Source organism: Harpia harpyja, chromosome 1 (genome assembly GCF_026419915.1).
Source record: "Harpia harpyja isolate bHarHar1 chromosome 1, bHarHar1 primary haplotype, whole genome shotgun sequence".
In the NCBI taxonomy this organism is placed as follows: domain Eukaryota; kingdom Metazoa; phylum Chordata; class Aves; order Accipitriformes; family Accipitridae; genus Harpia; species Harpia harpyja.
The window spans coordinates 101,368,542-101,389,559 of NC_068940.1; the positions used below are offsets into that span (position 1 = coordinate 101,368,542).

Genomic DNA, 21,018 nt, shown 5'->3' on the forward strand with positions numbered 1-21,018 from the left:
TGTCCCCCCCCCCAGCTGTCCAAGTCTTTCTCACTAGAGAACCCCCTTCCATGCCCTTGATAATTTTGCATGTGTATCCATACACAGAGAAGAAGACAGGCTACTATGGCTGTGCAGAGAGACCATCTCCCTCCTGTACTTTAATGAGTACTATTAGGGCTTGACACTAAAAGTACTGGTTTGAGTTGGGTTAAATCCAGCTGACCTTGGGGAGGCAGGTGTCATCCATCTAAAACCTCGAGTTAGAGTCAGGTGGCAACAACACGGTGTTTTGAACAGAGGGAGCAGTGTATTTTGGGCTGAAAGAGGGTTGAAAGAGTAAACAAAGCCACCGCCTTATGTCTGAGGTTAGATTTTTCTGATTTGTGGTGTATTCAGGACCAAGCTAGGAGAAACTCTTTTTATACAGACAGATGTGATACAGACAAACATGATTTCTTTGAAGAAACAAAGAACTCCACCACCCGTTTCTCCTCCAAACTGTAAGAACGTGCAGTATCACCGATATCCTGGCTAAACGCAAAGGGATGATATCACTACTGCTCTTTGATATGCAGATACGGGGAGCTGCTGTTCTTATCGTACTGGTTTTGCATTTAGCCTATGGAAAACACAAACAGGTTCTCCGCGTTCTCCCTGTGCTCGCCCCTCTCATTGCACAACAGCAGCGGATGGGCTGATGGGCCACGGTCCTCCAGCGGAGCAGGTCCCGCTGCCGGCCATGGATGCACAGCCGCCCACGCGAGGGACTCGCTGAGCAGTCGGCTCCTGCCCTGGAGCATCACACGCCACACAAGCCTGGTTCATTCAAGGTGCACTATGTAAGATATTCCAGGCTCCTTTTAATCCGAGCCATAATTGATAGCTGGCTTTTGCAAAGAGCAATTTCGCAGGCGTCAAGAGTTTAATCGCAGCCGCGCAGGCGAGCATCCCTTGAGTCACGTCAACCCCAGGGTCACAGATGAGCATCCCTTGAATCATGTCAACCCAGCCACCCACTCCCATTTCATCGGGAGCAGGAAAAAAAAAAACCCCAAACCCAAACCACCAACCTATAAAAAGACAGGCCCTTTAAAAACAAATAAACACCCGCCTCCCGACAGTGACCGGTCTTTCGCGAATCCCAGGCGGCTCTGGGCCGGCAGGCGCGACGTGAGTCCGAGGAGGGACTCGAACCCGCGAAGCGACAGCACCTGGACTCCACCCCACCCTCCCGGGGGCTGAACCACGCATGCGCAGAGCCGCCGGCCGGCCCTCGGGGCTGCTCTCGGGGGCGACGGCAACGCGCTTGCGCAGTAACTGCTGCCGGCCTGGAGCGGGAGCCGCGGCCCCCTCCCCCAGCCGCGCCATGGCTGACGCGTTCCGGAGGGCGGAGTCGGGCACTCAGGTGAGGCGCCGCGCTCCCTCCCCGCCCCGGGTTCCCCTCAGCCGCGGGGCGCCGGGGAGGGTGAGGCGAGGCCGCAGCCCGGGGAAGGGGAAGCGCCGGGCGCTCCCCTCCGCCCGCCCCGAGGGGGTTGGGGACGGGCGTAGCTCCGTCCCCAACCCCCTCGGGGCGGGCGGAGGGGAGCGCCCGGCGCCCGCGGAGCCTCCCGGAGGGACGTTGTGTGAGAGGAAGGAGAGGGGGGAGCCGGCCCGCAGAGCCGCGCCCTCCCGCCTCCGCCGCCCTTCCCCCTCCCGTTTGCTTCCTCCCCCTCCTCCTCCTCCTCCTCTGTGGAGGGCGGGGAGCGGGGCCCCGTCAGCCCGGCGCTGCGGGAAGGCACGCCCCGGGGGTTCGCCTCACGCTGAGGGGAGCTGCGGGGGCGGAGGGCGGGAGGCACCGCCGGGGGTGTTGGGTCGCCCTGAAACACTTCGGTGTTGCTGGAGGGTTTTGTCAGCGGGTGGCTGGCTGCTGGCTGAGGGAGCCGGCTTCGGCTAGGATAAGGGTAGCGTGGGTCTGTGTCCTGCTTTTGTGTTCCCGGCTGCGGCTCTGGGACTCGGGTTGAAATGCCTGCCATGGAGCTTTCTTGCAGCGCGGGGGGGGGGGGGGGGTATTCAGGTGTTGGCAGTAATTCCTTTATCAGTGTTTTCTTCGCTATGTTGGAGTGGATGCGGTAGGGAAGAAGAGCTGTGAGGAAGGGTTGGTTTAAATAAACAGTATGGAAGGTGAAGTTGCTTTCCTGTTCTTGGCAGAAAAGGGTTTTGAGTTTGGGGGTTTTGTTGGTTGGTCTTTTTTTTCTCTGCTGGGTGGTTTATTTGTTAGTGACTTGTTCTTGCAATCAGCAAGTTAATTACTTGGGAGGTTTGTATGTTACTGTATCAGAATATGCCGAGTAGTGCACATAAAAGCATAGAAACGTGTGATAATATTTATTTCTTGTTAAAGCTCCGTGTTTTTTCAGTGGGACTTGAGTTCTTCAGCCCTTTTGACACTTAAAAAAAAAATAGTAACAGCTGTCCACTGTCGGCAAATATATACATATTAAGGACATGAGTTGTGCTCTGTGTCCAAGTGAGTAAATGCATTTATTTGTCCACGTGAGCGGTGCACAACAGGGAATGCACATGGCAGCAACTGCCTGTGATGGAAGGGATAACCAAACCTGAATGAGGGAGGAGTTGATAACTGATGGGTTAAAAAAGGTTAATGTATGAGTACATCATCCAGAAAAAATGGTAAAAGCCCTTGAAACAGAAAATACTTAATTTAAAACAATACTTCCTCAAATAGCCTCATGCGTAAGATCAGGTTTTCCTGAGAGTTATACTGAGACCGCAGTCTTGTACTCTTATTATTGAATATAATTAATATAACAAATTAGAGCTTCTCACTAAACACCTCTGGTATATCACAATAAAATAAATGATAAATTGCTTGCATATGTCTTCATGCCCAAAGTTTACAAAAGCTCAGTCAGAGCGGTTATAGTGGTTGAAAATTAAATTTTGTCTCATACTCAAGATAGGTTTGTATGTGTAAATAGCCTGTAGGTTAGCTCACAGCCTCTAACAGAGCTTTATTTAATTTGAATTTCTTTAACATTTTAATGAAGTAATATCTCATTCCTGACAAGACGTACATGTATGCTTACATTTATGCATAGCTTTATTGAAACCAATATAGTATAAGCATATAATGTATTAGTCAGTGGGACTGTCCATATGCATATTTCTTTATTAAAAAGATGAAATTGATAAATTATAAGACATAGTTGAAATATTTGAGTCCCATCAGCCTTGTCATTAATGAAATTGAACCCAACTGTTGCCTGACTCTTGCTGTATAGCTTGTTTTCTACACGTAACTGCACATATGTGCAGTTTCTTGCTAGCATAATTACACTTGCAAAGAACACCTAAGAGCGAAGACCTACCAGTAGCAGGTTGCTAAAAGGTGGTATTTTGTGTAAAAGAAGATAAAAAGAGCATTATGAAAGAAGAAACTAGCATCTACAGTTAAATTATAGAATCTGAAGTCTCCAGTATGTGATTTGAAATTGTTTGGGTTTTTTTTTCTTTCCAACCTCTTCACACTCAAAGGCTCTTTTCAGTGGTGCTGTGCTGCTGTCTTCTGTATGCTGTCCATGACAAAGCCTGGGATGCCTGATGTCCACCATCCAGATCACCCTTTAAATGCTGTAGATTTCCCCCCCCCCCGCCCCTGCCACCCCATTTTACAGAAGAAAATGTTAGAAGGCAAAATGGAAATGCTTCCCCTGGAAGAGGGCCAAGGTGGCTTTTGCCCATTTGGAAAAACCCGCGTTGTCCCTGTCTTTCATATTGGCAGAGGTGAGGGATGCCTGTCTGGTGTCTCATCTCAGCTTTGCTTCCGTCACTACTGCTGTAGTGTGGACAAACCTTTGTTAGATATGAAGGAAAATTGTTAGCTGTTTCTGCCAGGAACCCCGTTGCTCCCAGCATGACACTAATGAGGCAAGTGCCTTTGGAGATTCTGCTTCAGAACTCGGAAGTAAATACAAGTTTGATAAAAACACAGGTGTGCTATCATCAGCAAATTACCATAAATTACCTACATGAGCAGTGCTCAGAGTAAGCACCTGTAGTTATTTAAAATGAATATATAAACTTGTCATTTAAATAACCGCAGGATCATATTTAAACGATAGCGATCAATCCACTGTGTATTTCCAAAGCTGTAGCAGTAAGCTGAAAGAGGTGATAGTCTAAGAAGAGACAGGAGCTCATTCTTTCCAGAAGAAATAAACTGTAATGGATGTATTCATTAGTGTACAAATAAATTTGAGAACAGGAGGCTGCAGAAATGTGTTTAGACCAGCAGTAGTTGTGAGTCCCGGCCCCAGCAGTGCCTATAATCAAGCTCCTGTGATCGCTGAGTGCCAGAGTGGTGCTTCCTTTGCTAAGAAATGAAAAGCATCAGAAAGCAGCAGCCTGCGGTGGTTTTCCTGTTTCTCTTGACTTCCACTGCCGGACAAGGGGGCGAAAGATCCCTGGCCTTTCTCCACAACAGGTGCAGCCTCTCCTCTCCTCGCCAGGGGCCAGGGCCAGGTGTAGGCAGCCCCTTGCATGGGAGGGCTGCGTGTGTAGGGTCTGCGATGGCCCTCTTTGTAGTTGCAAGCTCCTGGTTTATGTGCCTGAAGATACGCTCCTGTATTCTTGTGTACATATGTCCATCTGGATTTTTGCTTTGTCCAGTTTACAGAACCCTACTGATTCCCAAAATATTCAAGAGTTCACTGTGTGAGTGTTTTCTGCACTGTGCAAATGTGTGAAACATAATGGGAGGATCTGCAGATCCAGAGCAAGGTCAATTCAAGTGTTTTTATGGCCCTTCAGTGGACGTGTCAGAAAACTCTCCTGAATACATGTGAACAGGCAAACAAAGGCAAACACATTGACATTTTGTTAATGGAAGGGAATGTTAAAATGTCAATGAAAATGTCACGCTTAGATTCCCATCGTGACCACTTGAAGTAAATTCAGGGCTATTTAATGGAGTTTTATTCTACTATTAAAGGCAAACACACGCACACAACTGTTTAAACAACTTTTAAGAAAATTCAGAGCAAATGTTGCTCATTGATGTGGCAGGGAGGAAAGGCGAGATAAGGCAGTATGTGTTTAAAGGTGTGTGCTTGCTGCTTGTTTGGTGACTGGCTTTAAAGAGGATGGGATAAAACTATGTATTCATGTATGTATCGGTATTCATACTGATTTGGTTTTTTTTAACTCTTTAAATGACAGCTGGGTGTCTTGGCAAATGAAATATTTGGCATGAGGGTATGTGTTCTGGCAATGCTCTGAGCACCTTGATAGTATCCTTTCCCACGTGTGTTAATACACATAGGGAATAACAGTTCCCAGCACTGGGTGAAATGTTCATTCTTGGTTTACAAATGTGTGCCAGAACTACAAATAACACAAGTTATGTGAATACCTGTCTACTTGCTATGCAAATACCTGTCAATTTAAGAAATTGTCCATGAACTTTGGACTAATTTGTTTTATAATGGAGTAGCTTTACAAAGGGCTTTGGAGGAACTTGCTTTACAAATTCGAGCTTGCTTTAGAAAGGTTTTTGCAGAGCCACTGGTGGCTAATTACTTTTTGATCATTCTTAATCCATAGTCTGTTTGAACAAGTAACTATGATATAATGGGATTGTAGTCCAGAAGAGTCCTATATAACTTTTCAGATGAAATGTACATGTTTTTACTTATAAATGCTCAGAGGAACTGACTCAGGAGACTAATGATGGGTAATGTTTCACCTCTCAACCAGTATTTTGTTGTGGCAGTGATGGTTATTACAAATCGTCTTCTTTTCCTTTGTTCTGTCAATGTTCTGGCAGCACTGCTGTATACCAGAGGCGATCCCTCTTGCTAGTCTACCTATGCAGCTTTTTTTTTTTTTAAGCTTTATTTCCCCTAATGTATATCTACTCTTTACTGCCATTGAATCTGTGTGCTAATTGTTTGTAAGGATGGAACCTTCTGTTGCTGTAGTCCAGACTATAGGTTTCCATGTGTATTTATGAAAACATTTTAAAAATCAGACTAATCTTTTCATAGGGCTGTCATGGAAAACTCCCAGTTCTCAGAATCCTTTAAATTTGATTCCCAAGGTCCATTATGTTGAGTTAACAGCATGTCTCTTCTGTCTTTTCCTTAAAAGCTACTTGCACGACTTGAGGGCAGAAGTTCTCTGAAGAATCTTGAACCTTATCTGTTTGCTGAGGAAGCATCTCCTGTTCACGGTAAAAATGTATCTTTATCCCATTTATGGAAAAATGCTGATGTAAAAGTATTTTCAGAACAGTATTCCAGAGATAAGCATACAAGTAGATCTTTTTGCCCTGGATTCAGAATTGTAATTGTTGATATAGTTTTATGTGAACTAGATAAAGTGAAATAATGCAAAGTCACCATTCCAAACGTTATGAAATGGATTTTAAAAATCTACATTATGGGTATCAAAACACAGATGTAGGTGAGTAAATACCAAGCATGTTGGTCTGTTTCTAGTAGTTTTACAGAAATTTGTTCCAGATTCTGTCATTTAACCTTTTTTTTTAATGAATGGTCTAAAAAACCACCACAAAGTCATAACTGCAGAAGTTTGCAAAGAACTTGAGGTTCAATAGATAGCAAAGAGTTCAGTGATATGGAGTGGTCTGGATCAGTTAGGAAAAGGGGCATGAGCAAACAGTGTTTTTTCAATAAAGCCAAGTCATCGAGCCACTCAGTCTTGGCCTGAAAAATCCCGATTATGCTTAGATGGAACTTTGGAAACAATTCCATCATCAACATAGGTACTAATCAGCTGAATGAGTTTGCGGACAATGTTAGGATCAAAATGGCTTATATAGACCCTCAGTGAATAAATGAGAATATCAAATTGGAGAAATTGGGCTACCTCCCAATGACACTGGTACAAGAAGTTTAAGGTAGATTCTTCTAGCAAGAAGTTTTAAGATCAAGACCGGATGTTTTAATGAAAGAAATTACTGAGCTATACAGAAATTAGCACACTAAGTAATTCCTTGATTATTCAGGAAGTCAGACTGGTTTTCCAGATTGTGTGAAATGTCATGGGTTTCACAATGGAGGAGACTACTCAGATTACACAAAACTAGAAATATGTAGTAAAAAAGGTATATGAATGGCAAACTGTAAGGATCATGCTGTGAGGTACTACAGTTGTTCAATGTATGTATGAATGAATGGATTTCATATGAAAAGTATGTGGCTGCAGTGGTTATCAACATACTTGTCTGCAATTTGAATTTCCACAAATTATAGAAGGTTCAGAAGAAATAGCAGAAAAAGCAATAAAAAGAATCGGGATAATTGGATGAGAGATGATGCTTTGTCTACAAATGCAGTCACTGTGAGACTATTCATGTATTATTTTGCAGCACTTGAGAATACATTAGGGGTTTAGCAATATATGATTCCTGCCCCTGAAAGTTTCAAATACGATATAACAAAGATAAAGGGCAGAGAAATACAGGTAAGCCAGTGCAAACAGAGTAGAGAAGATTATTTAAATGCTCTCAATTCTGAAATGCTTTGTTACCCACAAGAAGAATTAAGAAGCAGTAGTGAAATTGGTGTATGCTTCACAAAGCTCCTGAATTCTTAACAATTTTTTTAAGAGATGAGATATTTTTGTTTTGAAAAAATGCAGTAATAGACAATGCTGATCTTTTGGGCTTGTTTTTTTAATGAATTTTACACACAAGAAACAAATGTTTGAGACTAAACTGGCCATGTTCTGGTAGAACAGACTATAAGAAGCCTTCCTTGGGGGTCAGTAATTGCCCTTGCCGTCCCAGTCCACAGCGTTACATAATTGCATCATCAAATTATCAGCTTTGATCTTAAAGCTATGTAGGTTGTTCATGTCTGTCCAAAGACTGTTCCAGAACCTCAGTTCTAAGATGGCTGGAAACCTTCTAAATTCACCCCTGGTTTTTCTGTGCCAGCACAGTCACTGAGCTTCTGAAGCACTTCTATTTTTCTTCTGCTTTTAACAGGTGGCATCAATTGTGATCCATCTTGGTCATGCTTTTTGGCTGACATTAATGAAACTGCCTAACATATTAGCACAGAACTTTAGCTATATATACATAAATGGACTTCACCTTTTGTTACATTTTTGCTTTGTCTTTTAATACCACAGTATTTATGTGAGTCCATGTGTTATTTTGATGTGTTCTCATTATTCAGTCTTAAATCCCTGTTGAAGACCTACCTCTCCATTTGTCATGAACTTGACTTTTAGTAGGTCACTGTGGAATACTGTAATACATTGTCCGTGAAGTCCGTACTGAACAGCTCTTAATCTAAAATGCTATGATTAAAGCAATGCAAAGACCTAAATTATTCTTTTTCCTGATGGTATTTGAAACAATCATATATATGAAGTTTCAATAAAGTATCCAAAGGTTATGTTGTAGTTAAGTGTTCATAACATGTATGTCAGAGTACTATAAAATAGGAACAGCTAACATAGGTACTGCTGTGATATTCTAGTCACTCCTTCTAATTATGATGATATTTAAGAATACATAAGCATATTAATTACATACCATTTAAGCTCTTCTGGAATGGAGCAAAAGTGACACGAGGTTTAAATAATCTTCCACTATTGCCAGTCATATTTCTCCTATGCCACTGGTATGAAGGTTTGGGTGTCAGTATAAAGCTCTGATGTTCAGCAATAGTATGACACCCAACGTTAACTTGGAATAAATATTAGGCCTTTCTACTTCACTTATAAATGGTACAAATATTAGTGGGAGCTTCTGCACAGTATTGTAAATTACTAGTCCAGTAACTTCAAGGTATCTGATGATGTGAAACCTGCAGAGTTATTGCTGAGTATTCTAATAGCCTGTTTGTAACTGCTGTGTAAGAAAATAGTTTAACCAACATTTGCTAGTGTAGTGATTACAGACAAAACTTTAGGCTCTTCTCATTCAAAAGATAACACTGAATTGATGACCAGGACTGAGGACAATGTTTCAGTTAAAAATATATTAGTGTTACATAAATATTTATGTTTATGCAACATCATTTAGTTTATCCTGTATGCTATTGCATAGCAGTGGACTATTGTACTCTTCGGTCTGCCCATAGTGGGCCCACGCTACCGTGAGCCAAGCAATGTGTTGGGTGACTCCTTGAAATGTACTTCTTGACTTTGTCAGTGCTGAATTTCATATGAAATCATTCTGCTCATCCACCTTGATCTGTTAAATCTTCACAATCTTAAGTCTTTATTAACCCAATTAGTTTGTTTTCTACACATTTTGCCAAGCTAATGGAACATTCACCTACTGAGATGTTTAACATTGGGCAACACCAATTCTAACAGGATAACTTCCCATTAACTTTCTTCCATGTTAAAGTGTCTGTTCCAACTCTGCCTCTCAGACTGTTTTCATCCTGTGACAGTATCTTTTTACTAGTCCTTACAAAGTTATTTTAACATTAATGGATGATGCTAGTACTGATCACTAAGTTTCTTCCATGAGTTATTGTGTCAAAGGCTTCTTGAAAACATTGCTGGCCACACTTCCTCCTCTGCTGTGTCATGGTTTGTCCTCTCTGATCCAGAAGGATGAATTTCCCCTTATCTTACTCTAACAGCCTGGCTGCTAATTTAGTGAAACCCTACATTTATAGATGTTGCTATAAACGGCTTTTGTTTTGCACCCATTCTTCTTGTGGGCAGCCTCTTTGATAATCATGAAGGCACAGGAATCCCCGGCCCTCTTGAGGTTTTTTTACAGTCCAAGCTGTTATTCTTTTCAGAGTAACTTAAGTATTTTGGTCAAACTACAACCCAGATGTGTATCTTGTTCAGCAGTGTTGAACAAGCTTGGAAGGGTGCTTAGTTGTCTTGCTGTTAAAATTTATAAACCACCACCACAAAAACTCCCAAGAATTATTTTTTTCATTCAACTTAGAATTTTTACTTAAATAAAGTTGTTAGTTCTGCCAGTAAAAGCTCATCCAATGTTATTCTGTAACACAGACATCCTGATAGAACATCTTCAAATGGATAAAGTCAAGCATTTGTTTCACAGAATAACTTTTTTTGAATCATTACCAAACAGCAGCTCAGGTTTGCCCACTGCTGCTTCTGAGTGACCATATAGAGTTGCTGGTTTTAGTTAAACAAGTCATATTTTGCTGTAAAGGTAGGTGAAGCAATCTCTATTGCATATTGGCCCAATTCAGTTACTGGTTTGGATTCAGAAATGCCAGTCTGGGTGGCAGAATTCTTGTGCCGAAGCCCGTGGCAGACAGAAGATCCACTTTGTTTCTTAAGAAGAGGTACCTTATGCAATTGTTCTAAAATATTTCAGTAGATGAAATATGAGGGAATGACGTACCCAGCATGCTTAGGAGGAGTTCTTCCAAGCTGGTATCTTATCCTAACAGGGTGCAGTTCTGTCACTAGCACAGTCTATGTGACAGCAGAACAGATGCTGGCTGCACATGGCAGGGTTGCCCATTGCGACCTCTGAACAGGAAGAGAAAATGAAGATTTATGTCATAGGAAGTGTAGTCATCTTTCATCTCAAAAGTGGGGAGAGCCATTCAGAACAGATAAGTAAGGGTTTGGGAGGCAATCAAGCTCTAATAAATTTCAAAGTATCAGAAATTCATAAAAATGGAATTGCAGTTGTGGAGCAGCAGGAATTTTATTATGGCGAGGCAGGCAGTCTGAGTGTCACTGAAATGGATAGAATTGTCGCATCAGGTGTAAATTGCTTTCAACGTTTGCAATGGGTGATGTAAGAGCTTAGTTCTTCCCCACCACCCTCCACCCCTCATCCCAAGATGCATCTTGACATTATACGCACTTATGAACAAGGACATCCTCTGGAAGTTGAGTAATGACTTGAAAAACCCTGTTAACTCAGGCAGGCACAAACATGTTTAAGTAAAGTTGCAATTCATTCTCTACTCTTGCATCCCCCCTATGAAAAGGTGTTATGCCATGTGCACTTGCCAAGGCCATAGAAATCTCTCACCTTCCTGCAGTTATAGTTGTGTGATTCTCCTTGCTGCATGTCTTTACCCTTCTGCCTAAAATCCAAAATGTCATAAATAAATAATCCAGTTTCTGAAATTAGAAATTTATAAAGAGCATCTAATAAATTAACTTTTTTTAGAGTCTTGCTCTGATATAAGACATCAGAAGACTTGGGAAAAGACTTCAGAGTATCTTGCATTCACATCCAACAAAAGACCTGGCTTTCTAGTAAAGCATAATGCTTTGTTTAATTAACATTTTAAATTTATGTGATATGTATTTTATTGACCCACATGGATCAGGCAGTTAGGCTGAGTCCCATTTATGGACAGAGATCCTTTGCTTCAGACAGTAGAGTCATTGCTTGGAGTTGAAGGAATCTGTGAGTCCCCGTTGTCAAAAGAAGCAGTTTCATATAATGATGACCATAGAAGAATGTAAGTGCTAAATAAATACACTGGCGTTCTCTTTACTGGTCACAGATTCCTGTTGGTATCCTGTGACACGTGCAGATACTGAACAAGCATATAGCAGACATGAAATGCTGAAGGACAGTCTGGGCTATAAAAATGTATGTGTCAACATGATTTGGACCTCTTAATATATCAACTTTTTTTTTGTTTTGCTTGCCCTCTACTTTTTTATTTATTTCTTAATTTTGTGTGCATAGTGTAAATAGATGGTTTCTTAGCCACTTTTGTGTAGCAGCTTCCTTTTCAGCCTTCATCTGTCTGCAATGATATAGATGAAATCCAGTTGCCAACCTTTTGTTGGTATTGGTGTCCTGGATGCTATTGGCAGGGGTTTTTTTCAACCTTTGTTATCAAACTTTCTAAAATGCATTTTCCAGTTAGTGGAGTAGTGAGTATTGGTTCAGTAAACACTGAAAACTGACTCTGAGCTATAAATGCTGTTACCTGACAACTTGCTGCTGTGTTTTTGAACAGGAGATGTCATTGAATTCCATGGTCCAGAAGGAACAGGAAAAACAGAAATGCTTTATCACCTAATAGCCCGCTGCATCATTCCAAAATCAGGAGGAGGACTGGAAGTAGAAGTCATGTTCATTGATACAGACTACCATTTCGATATGCTTCGTCTAGTTACCATTCTTGAGAACAGATTGGCACAAAGGACGGAAGAAATGATAAAGCAGTGCCTGGGAAGGCTTTTTCTTGTGAACTGCAATACTAGCACTCAGTTACTCCTCACTCTTTACTCTTTAGAAAACATGTTTTGCACTCACCCCTCTCTCTGCCTTTTGATTTTAGATAGCGTATCAGCTTTTTATTGGATAGACAGAAGCAATGGAGGGGAGAGTCTTAACTTGCAGGAGATGAATCTGAAGAAATGTGCTAACTTTCTTGAAAAGCTTGTGAGAGAGCATCACTTAGCCCTCTTTGCAACAACACAGACACTTATGCAGAAATCTACAAACTCTGCAGAAAGCTTTTTTCCTTTAAAACTTCAACATGAAACCGATACAGACTACAGACCTTATCTTTGTAAATCATGGCAACAAATGGTAACCCACAGGATATTTTTCTCTAAGCAATGTAATTCTGGCAACAGCAAAGGTTTTACAGTCATTTCTTGCCACCTCAAAAGAAACCATGTAGTAAAACGTTCATTTGGTGTTGCAGAATGTGGAGTTCAGTTTTAACTTCAGTTTGTTTTTTAAATGTGTAACAAATCCTGGTGCTTAAGGCCTGATTAGGTCTAAGTAGTTTTTAGTACCTTTTAAACTAGTTGGTTGTTGCTGGGTGATTAAGAATTTTTGTCACCGTTTTCTTAAAATTTAGTGAAGGGCAGGAAATGGTAACATTTTTGAATTACTGTAGACGTTCAGTCCAAACTAGTGAGGAATGTTGAAATTACTTGTTTGTGCTTAATGCATAAAGAGATTAAATCAAAATTATAACCAAAGACATTTTAAACTCCTAGTATCCTTCAGTAATCTAACCTCCGCGATATGCAGCCAAATGCACTGACTTCATCTCTGGGACTTACTGCTTGACACTGCTCCTCTTCCAAGCTACAGAAATAGGAGCCTAGTTGTCCCTGGGGAAGACTGCAAAAAGGCGAGTGTTCGCTCTTTATAAATACTGGTCTTGGTTTATTCCCAGTAGCCTAGGGCATATGAAATGCATTCAGGACTTTGCCCGAAGAGGATTCATTTTCACAGCCTGTTAAATAGCGGTAATCCTGACCATGCTTCTCCAAGCTTGCAGCCTCTCTGTTTACATTAGCACGTGCTTGGAGAAGCAAGGATTGTAGGTGTTTTGACCCTTACAAACATCTGGATTTGAAGAATCTACAGCTATCATAGAAATGGAGGCCTGATTTCTGTAACTGAAGGAAAACAAGACCCAGTTCTGGGTACCTGTGAGTTTGTGCTGCGTGCAGCAAACAGTTTAGTCTTTGAAAATAATGAAGTGTGGGTTATGGGTTGGTTTGGGTGTGGGGGGTTGTTTTTTGTCGGGTTTTTTTAGATGTATGCACAGACATACTTTTTTTTTCTCTGCCCTCCCTCATTATTCCCTCCCACTTCTTTCCCTTCCCCCACTCTGTCTAAGAAATCCAGGAATGCCATGCCTCTGGTCTTTACCAATATGTATTTGCCACATGTAGAACATTTGTGTGCAGGATTTGGCATGCAACATGTTGCAATTCTGGCAAAGAAGATTCAGAACTTATGGGAAATGCCCTACAGTTCTGGCAAAGAGTACCATATTATTTATTAACCTAGAGTGCCCTTTGAAAGCTTCAAAGTACTTTACAAGAAAGAAAATTGCACACAGTACATTATTTAATACAAAAACTTACATTAGCTTACAAATTTAAATTACTCAAACAAGGGGAAAATATTTCTCACAGCAATATTCGTTCAGTCATGTTGCACAGCACGTTTTATAGTTTAGATTGAACAGATTATTAACAAAAATGCATATTAAGAAGAAGTATCTAGCACAGTATCTTTTTGAGGAAGATGCCTAAAAAACTCTATTGTGAGACACTTACCTTTTAATTTCCTGACTTCTGAAGCCAGCTTTTCAAGCTGAATGTATACCCGGATTGCCAGCTGTGTATAGTTCAGTGTGCATACCCAGACTTCTGTATATAGAGCTAGGAGCGTGTATCTATACTGTTGTTTATAGAATTTGGCATCGCTGTGATTTGGCTGGATTTTTGCAAAGACAATGAGTGTTCTACCTCTAACAGCAGCCAGTACCAAAGGTTTTGGGAGGAGCGTGAGAATAATCAGTTTTCACTGGCACGGCCTCCCAGCCTCCCCCAGCATGGGGCTTAGGGAGCTCCTGACCAGAGCCTGCGGTCAGACCATCCTCCATGAATTTTTATCCTCCATCCATTTTTAACTTACTTACCCTCTTGAGTTCCACCATGTCTTTTCACAATGAGTTCAGTTTCATTATCCTTTCTGTGGGAAAACTTCCTTCCCCACCCCCCCCCATGTTAAACCTTCCATCTGATCACATCTTCATGCTGTCAGTTCTTTTACTGTGACACATGAGTGAACTCTGCCTTTTCAACATCCCCGCAGAGGTGATGATTTTACAGACTGTCATTTCATTTGTGCTGCTTCTTCCATCAACACCAATATTTATTTTATTTCAGAACTTGCATAAGTACACAAATACATGAAATACATACAACTTAACCATTCAGCCTAGACTGGACCCAAGTTAGATGGTTTAACGTGAGTAGACACTTCCACTGGGAATTATTCTAAAGGGCATACTTGAATTTTTTGTGAAAAAAATGGAAAGATTCAAGTAGAACTATAGAACTTTTAAATGTGAAAATTATAGGACTACATAGTTTCTACTACAAAAAAACAACAATCCCCTTTTCTATTGGAGAATATAGCTCCACCGAAGATTAACTGCTTCATAAAATCATACTTGCTAAAAAATATGTTTGAGAAAAAAACAATGGAAATGTTCCGGCATTCCCATCTGGAAAAAAGCTTTTATATTATTCACAATGTAGTTTATATTTTGCATTGTACTATAAAAGAAATGCCTAAATTGAAGTGAAGCCAAAGTTCTAATTGATCAAAAAGAGCACCTCAGGAAATTTTGAAATTTCCCAGTTTTATTTTTACTTTGAATGCAGACAGATTTTTTCAATTCTCTTGTAATTGTAATATTCATGCTCTGCACATTTGTTTCAGATGTATAGCAAGCCTAGCTTTTGGAGATGTTGAGCATCTGCATATCCCTGTAAGTCTGCAGGAGGGATAGGCAGTATGCAATCTGGGAGCACACTAACCTTATCCTCTGCCAGAATTATGCCGTTTGGAAAAATGAACCTTTAGGATACAAGTGCAGGAAAGATGCAGTGATAAAGAACCTGGGAAACAGCAATTTTGTTTGTACCTTAATGAACTGTGGGTATTAAAAGATAGTTTTTACCATTTTTTTTAATGGAGAATTTTCTCCATTAAACTACGTAGAAATCATAGTTAGTGGAGAATGCAGTTCTTCCTCATGAGCCAGGAACAGTATATTAAACACAGCATTATATTAGTATAGAATATTAAATCCAAATTCTCCTCTTTCACCTAGACCTCAGTTACTGCCCAGTCTCCAGCCCACTGTCTAACCGGGAGTGACCTGTGCTGCTGGAGCTCAGTCTCCCAGGGAGGAAGCGCATTTTGGGTTAGTAGGTCTATGCTGCTGGAAATCAGCCCTGCAAAAGATAAGTGCCACCGCATACCATTAAGTATGAGGATAGAGTGCATGTATTCCTAAACTCTTAATTCATCCTGGTATTTCTTAGAAATGAAAACCCTTTCATGTCAGTGTCATTGTTCTTCAGCTCAGTGTTGTATTACTAAGGCTTTTGTAGGCATAGGAACTTTTTACATTCCTTAGAATTTTTGTTTGTTGCTTCATATGCAACTTCAAATTAAAGTAGCAAGCTTGAAATAAAGAGGAACTAGTTCACCCTTTTTTCCCCATCCTTTTTATAATGAGAGAGGTTTTTAGCAAAACCAAATTAAGGTATTGTGCAGGTTTTATATTTATTTTTAAATAAACCAGTATTTCTGTGGACACCTGGAAAGAAAATGTCTTTTTTATATTCAGCAAAAAGTTCTTCGTATTCCTAAACTTTTTTATAGAGCAAATAAAATACAAGTAACAGTGTGCTTGGTTTAAGTTTGTACTTGCATGTAAAATTCAAGTTTCCTTTTTCTTACATAACTGATGCCAGCCACTTAATTTTCCATAGAGTTTGGAAGTGGCAGAAGATAAGGGTTCTCACGTGGAAGCATACTTGCAGTTGTATTTTTACTGGAGACTAATGGACAAAGGCAGAAGGCAGTACCATTTTGATGGCTGCTGGATGTAATGCTTGGACCATGTCCTAGAGAGGAACATAACATTTTAGTTATTTTCTGTAGCTGCTCCAATAATTGTCTCTTGAACCTCTTTATTCAAATATATTTTTGATACACGGATATCATACTGAGGCAATGGGCAATGTCATTTTGTGATCAGCAAGCCTTATGCCAAACTTAATGCTCACCTCAGGTGAAAGCCATGCCACGCCACCAAACTTGAGCTCGTGTAGGAAGTTGCAGTGAAGACTTGGCTGCGTAAAAGCTGCAGACAGTTTTAATGTTTCCAACAACTACGCAGCAGCGCAGGACTTGTGCATTTTGTAAAAAAGGGGAAACACTGGAAGAGCTTGGAGGACTTTGGCAGTGGAAAAAGCTTTCAGACAGGGAAAGGAGCATCAGTACAATGCATCTACATGATCTTCTGGATAGAAAACTGTGATGCCCTGCAGCAGTCTCCGAAATAAAAGTCTGGCCATCCCTGTGCCTGAAAGAAGGCAGCAGAATGGCACTGAGCTATGAATAACATGTAGTATGACAAAAGGATTCTTGAACTGTTAACTAACGCGTCTAGCATGGTAATGCTTTCAAATATAAAGCTGGCCATAGTTGACCTGCAGGTTCTTCCCACCAATGGATGAAACTGGTGATGGATTCCACTCTGTAGATGCTGTATAGCTTGCTTATAATGAAGATATAAAACCCTGCTCCTCTGGACCCAGGAGGAATTAAATGTAAAAACAGACTTCCTGTTTTTATGTTTGGTTTTTCTTTTTCCCCTCCAGCTCTAGACGCCTTCCCAACAGTCAGCACTTAGCTCCAAAAGCACTCACAGCTTTCTATGTCAGGACCATGTTTTACTGGAAGTGGATAGTTTTCTCCTTTGCTAAGAGTTTATGTATACGCTCTTTATTACCAGCGCAGACTGGGATACCTGAATATAGAAGACTGAACCCATGTGACACATCAGTGAAACTGGTAAATAGCTTTGGAGACTTCATTCTGTTTGCAATCAGGAGTAATGTCGCATTGGATTAGATGATTTTGAATAAACGTGGCTGTGACTTGCCTTGGGAAAAGTTTGGCAGTCTTCCCTCTGCTTTCCCACACTGCTTTGCATCCTGCCCCAACCAACTGGTCCGTGTACCTGTGTGGGCCTCAGCGCTCAAGGAGAGCAGTGACGAGATGTCACTGCCTTGCCAAATGCTGGTGAACAGCCATGTTCTGGATGGTGGCACTCTCATACTGCAGGACTTGGCACAACCACTTAGTTTTTAATTTAAACAATTTGCCAGGCTTCTTCCTCATACATCTAGCTGGGCCTGTGCTAAAGACCTCCTAGCCCTGTGGGGAGATACGAAGGAGAAGAAATCTCAGGTTTTGAGTATAAGAAGGACAAGATTTTTAGGCCATTGCTACAAAAAGAGGGCAAGCAAGGCCATGAGGTTCCTGGCAGCAGCAGATAGACGTCAAGGCCTCGAAGGTGGCTTGGCAAACATCGAGGAACAGACTCTACGTCTCCCTTACCAACTGTCCATATTGTGAAGGGGTGAATAGGATTTTTGACTTACAATGTCTGCGTACTCTCATACTCTATCGTACTGCTGAGAGAGAAGACCATGCTACGGTGGGGAGTACAGTCTCCGAAGAGCATCTCAAAAGCTCTGCTCGAACTCCACCACTGACAGTTCTGTCTCCAGCCCAACATCTCCGTGGACTCCCAGCCTCCTCCTCCATAATACAAACATCAGTGCTGCAGAGATCAGTGAACATCATCACGTTTGCCTTTACTGGACGTGAGTGATACTGTGTGGATTGGTAGATGGTGCTGGGCATTGTCATCTGGGGCAGGTTTGAGCCACGCTTTCCAACTGTAACAGTCCTCTGCATAGCCAGTGTGATGACACTGGTCAGTGAAAATGCAATAGCAAGTCCACACCCTTTGAAGGGCCAGAACCTCCAACTGCAAACCCATCCTCCAGACTCAGTCAGCACTTCAGTATTACCACCTCTGAGCCCCCAGCTGACCCTCGGTCTCTTGTGCTGTGTGTTCACCAGGTTCAACGAAGAATCCTTTCTCACACAAGTGCACAACTTCAAGTATTATCCCACAGTCATGTAACAAATCTATGCCGTATTTGGACCATGCAACGAATGGGTTTAGAAAATCAGTGTACATTAGTGGAGATCTCGTCAAAGCGGGTTAGTTTCTCCTCAGTAAAATCTCAGACAGTTTTAACAACTCCGAAGCTGCTTTTGACTTGCAAAATACTAGCAGAGTGTTTTTCTGATCTGGTAAAGAATGACTGCAGAAGTAAGTAAACAAGACACCACATGGCACACCACAATTCACAAGGCACAAGTAAGATTAGTCCCAGAGAGACCCACAACTTGCTATGAAATAGCATTAGCAGAACTGAAAAAAAAATACCATCTTCCCAGGGAATATAAAATGGGATTTTTAGGTACAGAAATTACTCTAGCATGTCCCCAACATTATAAAGTCAGTTCTCACTGCTTTGCACAGTGGCAGTTGTGCCATTCCAGCTGCACAACATCAGGAGGTGTTAGTCTAGTGAATTCCAGCAGCATGTCACTTGCTGGGTTTGCCTTAGTTTTCCTCAAAAAGCAGCATGCCTTTACTGTTTTGGTTCACGGATAGGGTCACGCCCTCCAATGAATGTATTGGCTGTAGCAGTGCAAGTATGATGACGTTTCCTAACTGGACTTCAGTTAATCTGAAGGCTGATCACATACTGCCTCACTGATGTGAAATGCAGTGCAGTGGAGGAATAACCCAGCTTGTCTCGGGCACCTGAGGCCACCCCTGAAAAGATGGAGGTTTCTTCTACTCCAGGTTCAAAATGCACAGAAGGGCAGCTGGGAAAGAGTCTCCAAGGTAGAGCTATGCCACAAGTGGGAAGAGGCTCTGGGGTATAAAACTGTGAAGAGTATTTTATAAAAATGGTCTGTTGCAAAATTGAATAATGAATAAGAGCTTATTAATTTCTCATCTAGCAAGGCTATCAACTCACACAGCCAAACCATCCAGAAGCTGGGTGTTAACTACTGCCCAGATTGAGCAGGGAAGTGAGAGGGGACGGAGTAGAGAAGAGGGGAAGCTGTTCGGGGAACTCCTCGAGGCTTTGCTAAAGCATGGGAAAAGGAAAGCCATATGGTCATCGAAAGTTGGCAGGCAAAGGGCTCCGTTTCACTCAAGAGCCTGTAGAAAAATGGCAAGGAATGGCTTAGCTGGAAAAGCAAACAGAGTCTAAAAAGGTCAGGAGTTTGCAGGAGCAGCCAGTGGCCACCATGAAGGGGAAAACCTGGCTGGAGAGGACATGCCACCAGAGCTGCTGTTCTGCTCCTCTGTACTCTTCTGAGCATGCCCTGGTGGGAGCAGCACATTGCCACTTGAAGCTGCTGTCACAGCTCCTTCCAGCTGGAGACAGGACACAGTTCAGCCCTTTCTGGCAAGTGGGAGGCTGGTGGGAGGCCACCCTGTCCCCACAGCTGCTGAGCAGTCTTGCCCCATGGTGGGGAGCTTTCACTTACAAGGTCATGACTGAACTTGCCCTCATCCTTTATTTTAACGCCTTAACTCTGTGGTTCTGCAGTGAGACTACTGCCACTGTTTGCACTTTGATTACCGTAACTATCATCAGTGGCACTTTTCTGACAATGAAGTCACAGTTTGTGAAATTATACAGGTGCTTGTATTTTCACCCGTCAGAAAAACATGATGCTATTTATGAATACCCTAAGCAAATTATATAGACCAGTTGCATAGGCAGTGAGGTTACAGAAGCCAGTAGAGTCAGATATTTGAATAGCCCATGCAGTTAAAGCTCACCGTCTTTAAAATCCATGGAGGCGTTCAAAATATGATTATTCTGCAATCCTATTCACAACAAACCTTGCAGGCTGACGCTACGCAACCCTTCCCGTTGACTGATATGGCCTGCACAAGCGCTCTGAGCATATTAAGCCTTAAGTCCCTGGCTGAAGATAATAACTTAAACATCCCTGTCCCTCAGAGCAGATGCACAAAAGTATTTGCTAGCACAGTTGATTTTGTGGAAATGTCCTGCGGGATGCCATAAGCATCCTAACAACTGGCTGAACTTCCTCCTTCGCTCCCACAGGTGTGGTTAAATAAAACAGCAGTCGATGCTAGCTGGAGGCAGGCAGGGTTCAGCTGCTTGGTGCCTGCCAGAGAGTGCCCATGATCTGCTGCTCGGCCTCCCAAAGGCACTGCTGGCTGCTAAATGCTCAGGAAAGGTTTCATCTCCCACCACAGCAGGGGAGTAAGTGAGACCCCGCCCTGGACTAGGAAGGTAAATCCTAACGTGTCTGATTTTCATCATGCTCGCTGCAGCAGCAAATCAGCCTTTCTCAGCGATGGGAACGGGAATTTCTGACGTTTCTCAAGTCTTTGCTGGTTGCAGATCAACTCACACTGATGTTGGTAAATCACCCCAGTGACCGACCACCAGCAGCAGAGCCCAAAGGAGAGTTTCACCTGGAGGTGCCTGCTGGGAGGTCCAGCACGGCTCCTGGAGGGACATTGCTCCTGGCACGGTGAGAGCAGGCTCGTCTCCTCTCTAGGGCAGAATGCTCGAATGTGGTAGCAGTGACTCCTAACC

At 42.2% G+C, this 21,018-nt stretch overlaps 1 protein-coding gene across 1 annotated transcript; it reads left to right on the top strand.

Annotated features, from left to right (window-relative positions):
* Nucleotides 1-1,270: 1,270 nt before the first annotated feature.
* On the top strand, nucleotides 1,271-16,345 carry XRCC2 (X-ray repair cross complementing 2). The gene is made up of 3 exons (XM_052807132.1): nucleotides 1,271-1,387; nucleotides 6,130-6,211; nucleotides 11,955-16,345. The coding sequence occupies exons 1-3, from the start codon at nucleotides 1,349-1,351 to the stop codon at nucleotides 12,668-12,670; spliced, it is 837 nt and encodes a 278-aa protein (XP_052663092.1). The 5' UTR covers nucleotides 1,271-1,348; the 3' UTR covers nucleotides 12,671-16,345.
* Nucleotides 16,346-21,018: the final 4,673 nt, after the last annotated feature.

Bases quoted from the DNA above. Each gene is read 5' to 3' on its own strand.
- XRCC2 (XM_052807132.1), top strand. From the start codon at position 1,349: ATGGCTGACGCGTTCCGGAGGGCGGAGTCGGGCACTCAG. The intron at 1,388-6,129 runs GTGAGGCGCCGC...TTTCCTTAAAAG, and splicing joins GGGCGGAGTCGGGCACTCAG to CTACTTGCACGACTTGAGGG. The intron at 6,212-11,954 runs GTAAAAATGTAT...GTTTTTGAACAG, and splicing joins GGAAGCATCTCCTGTTCACG to GAGATGTCATTGAATTCCAT.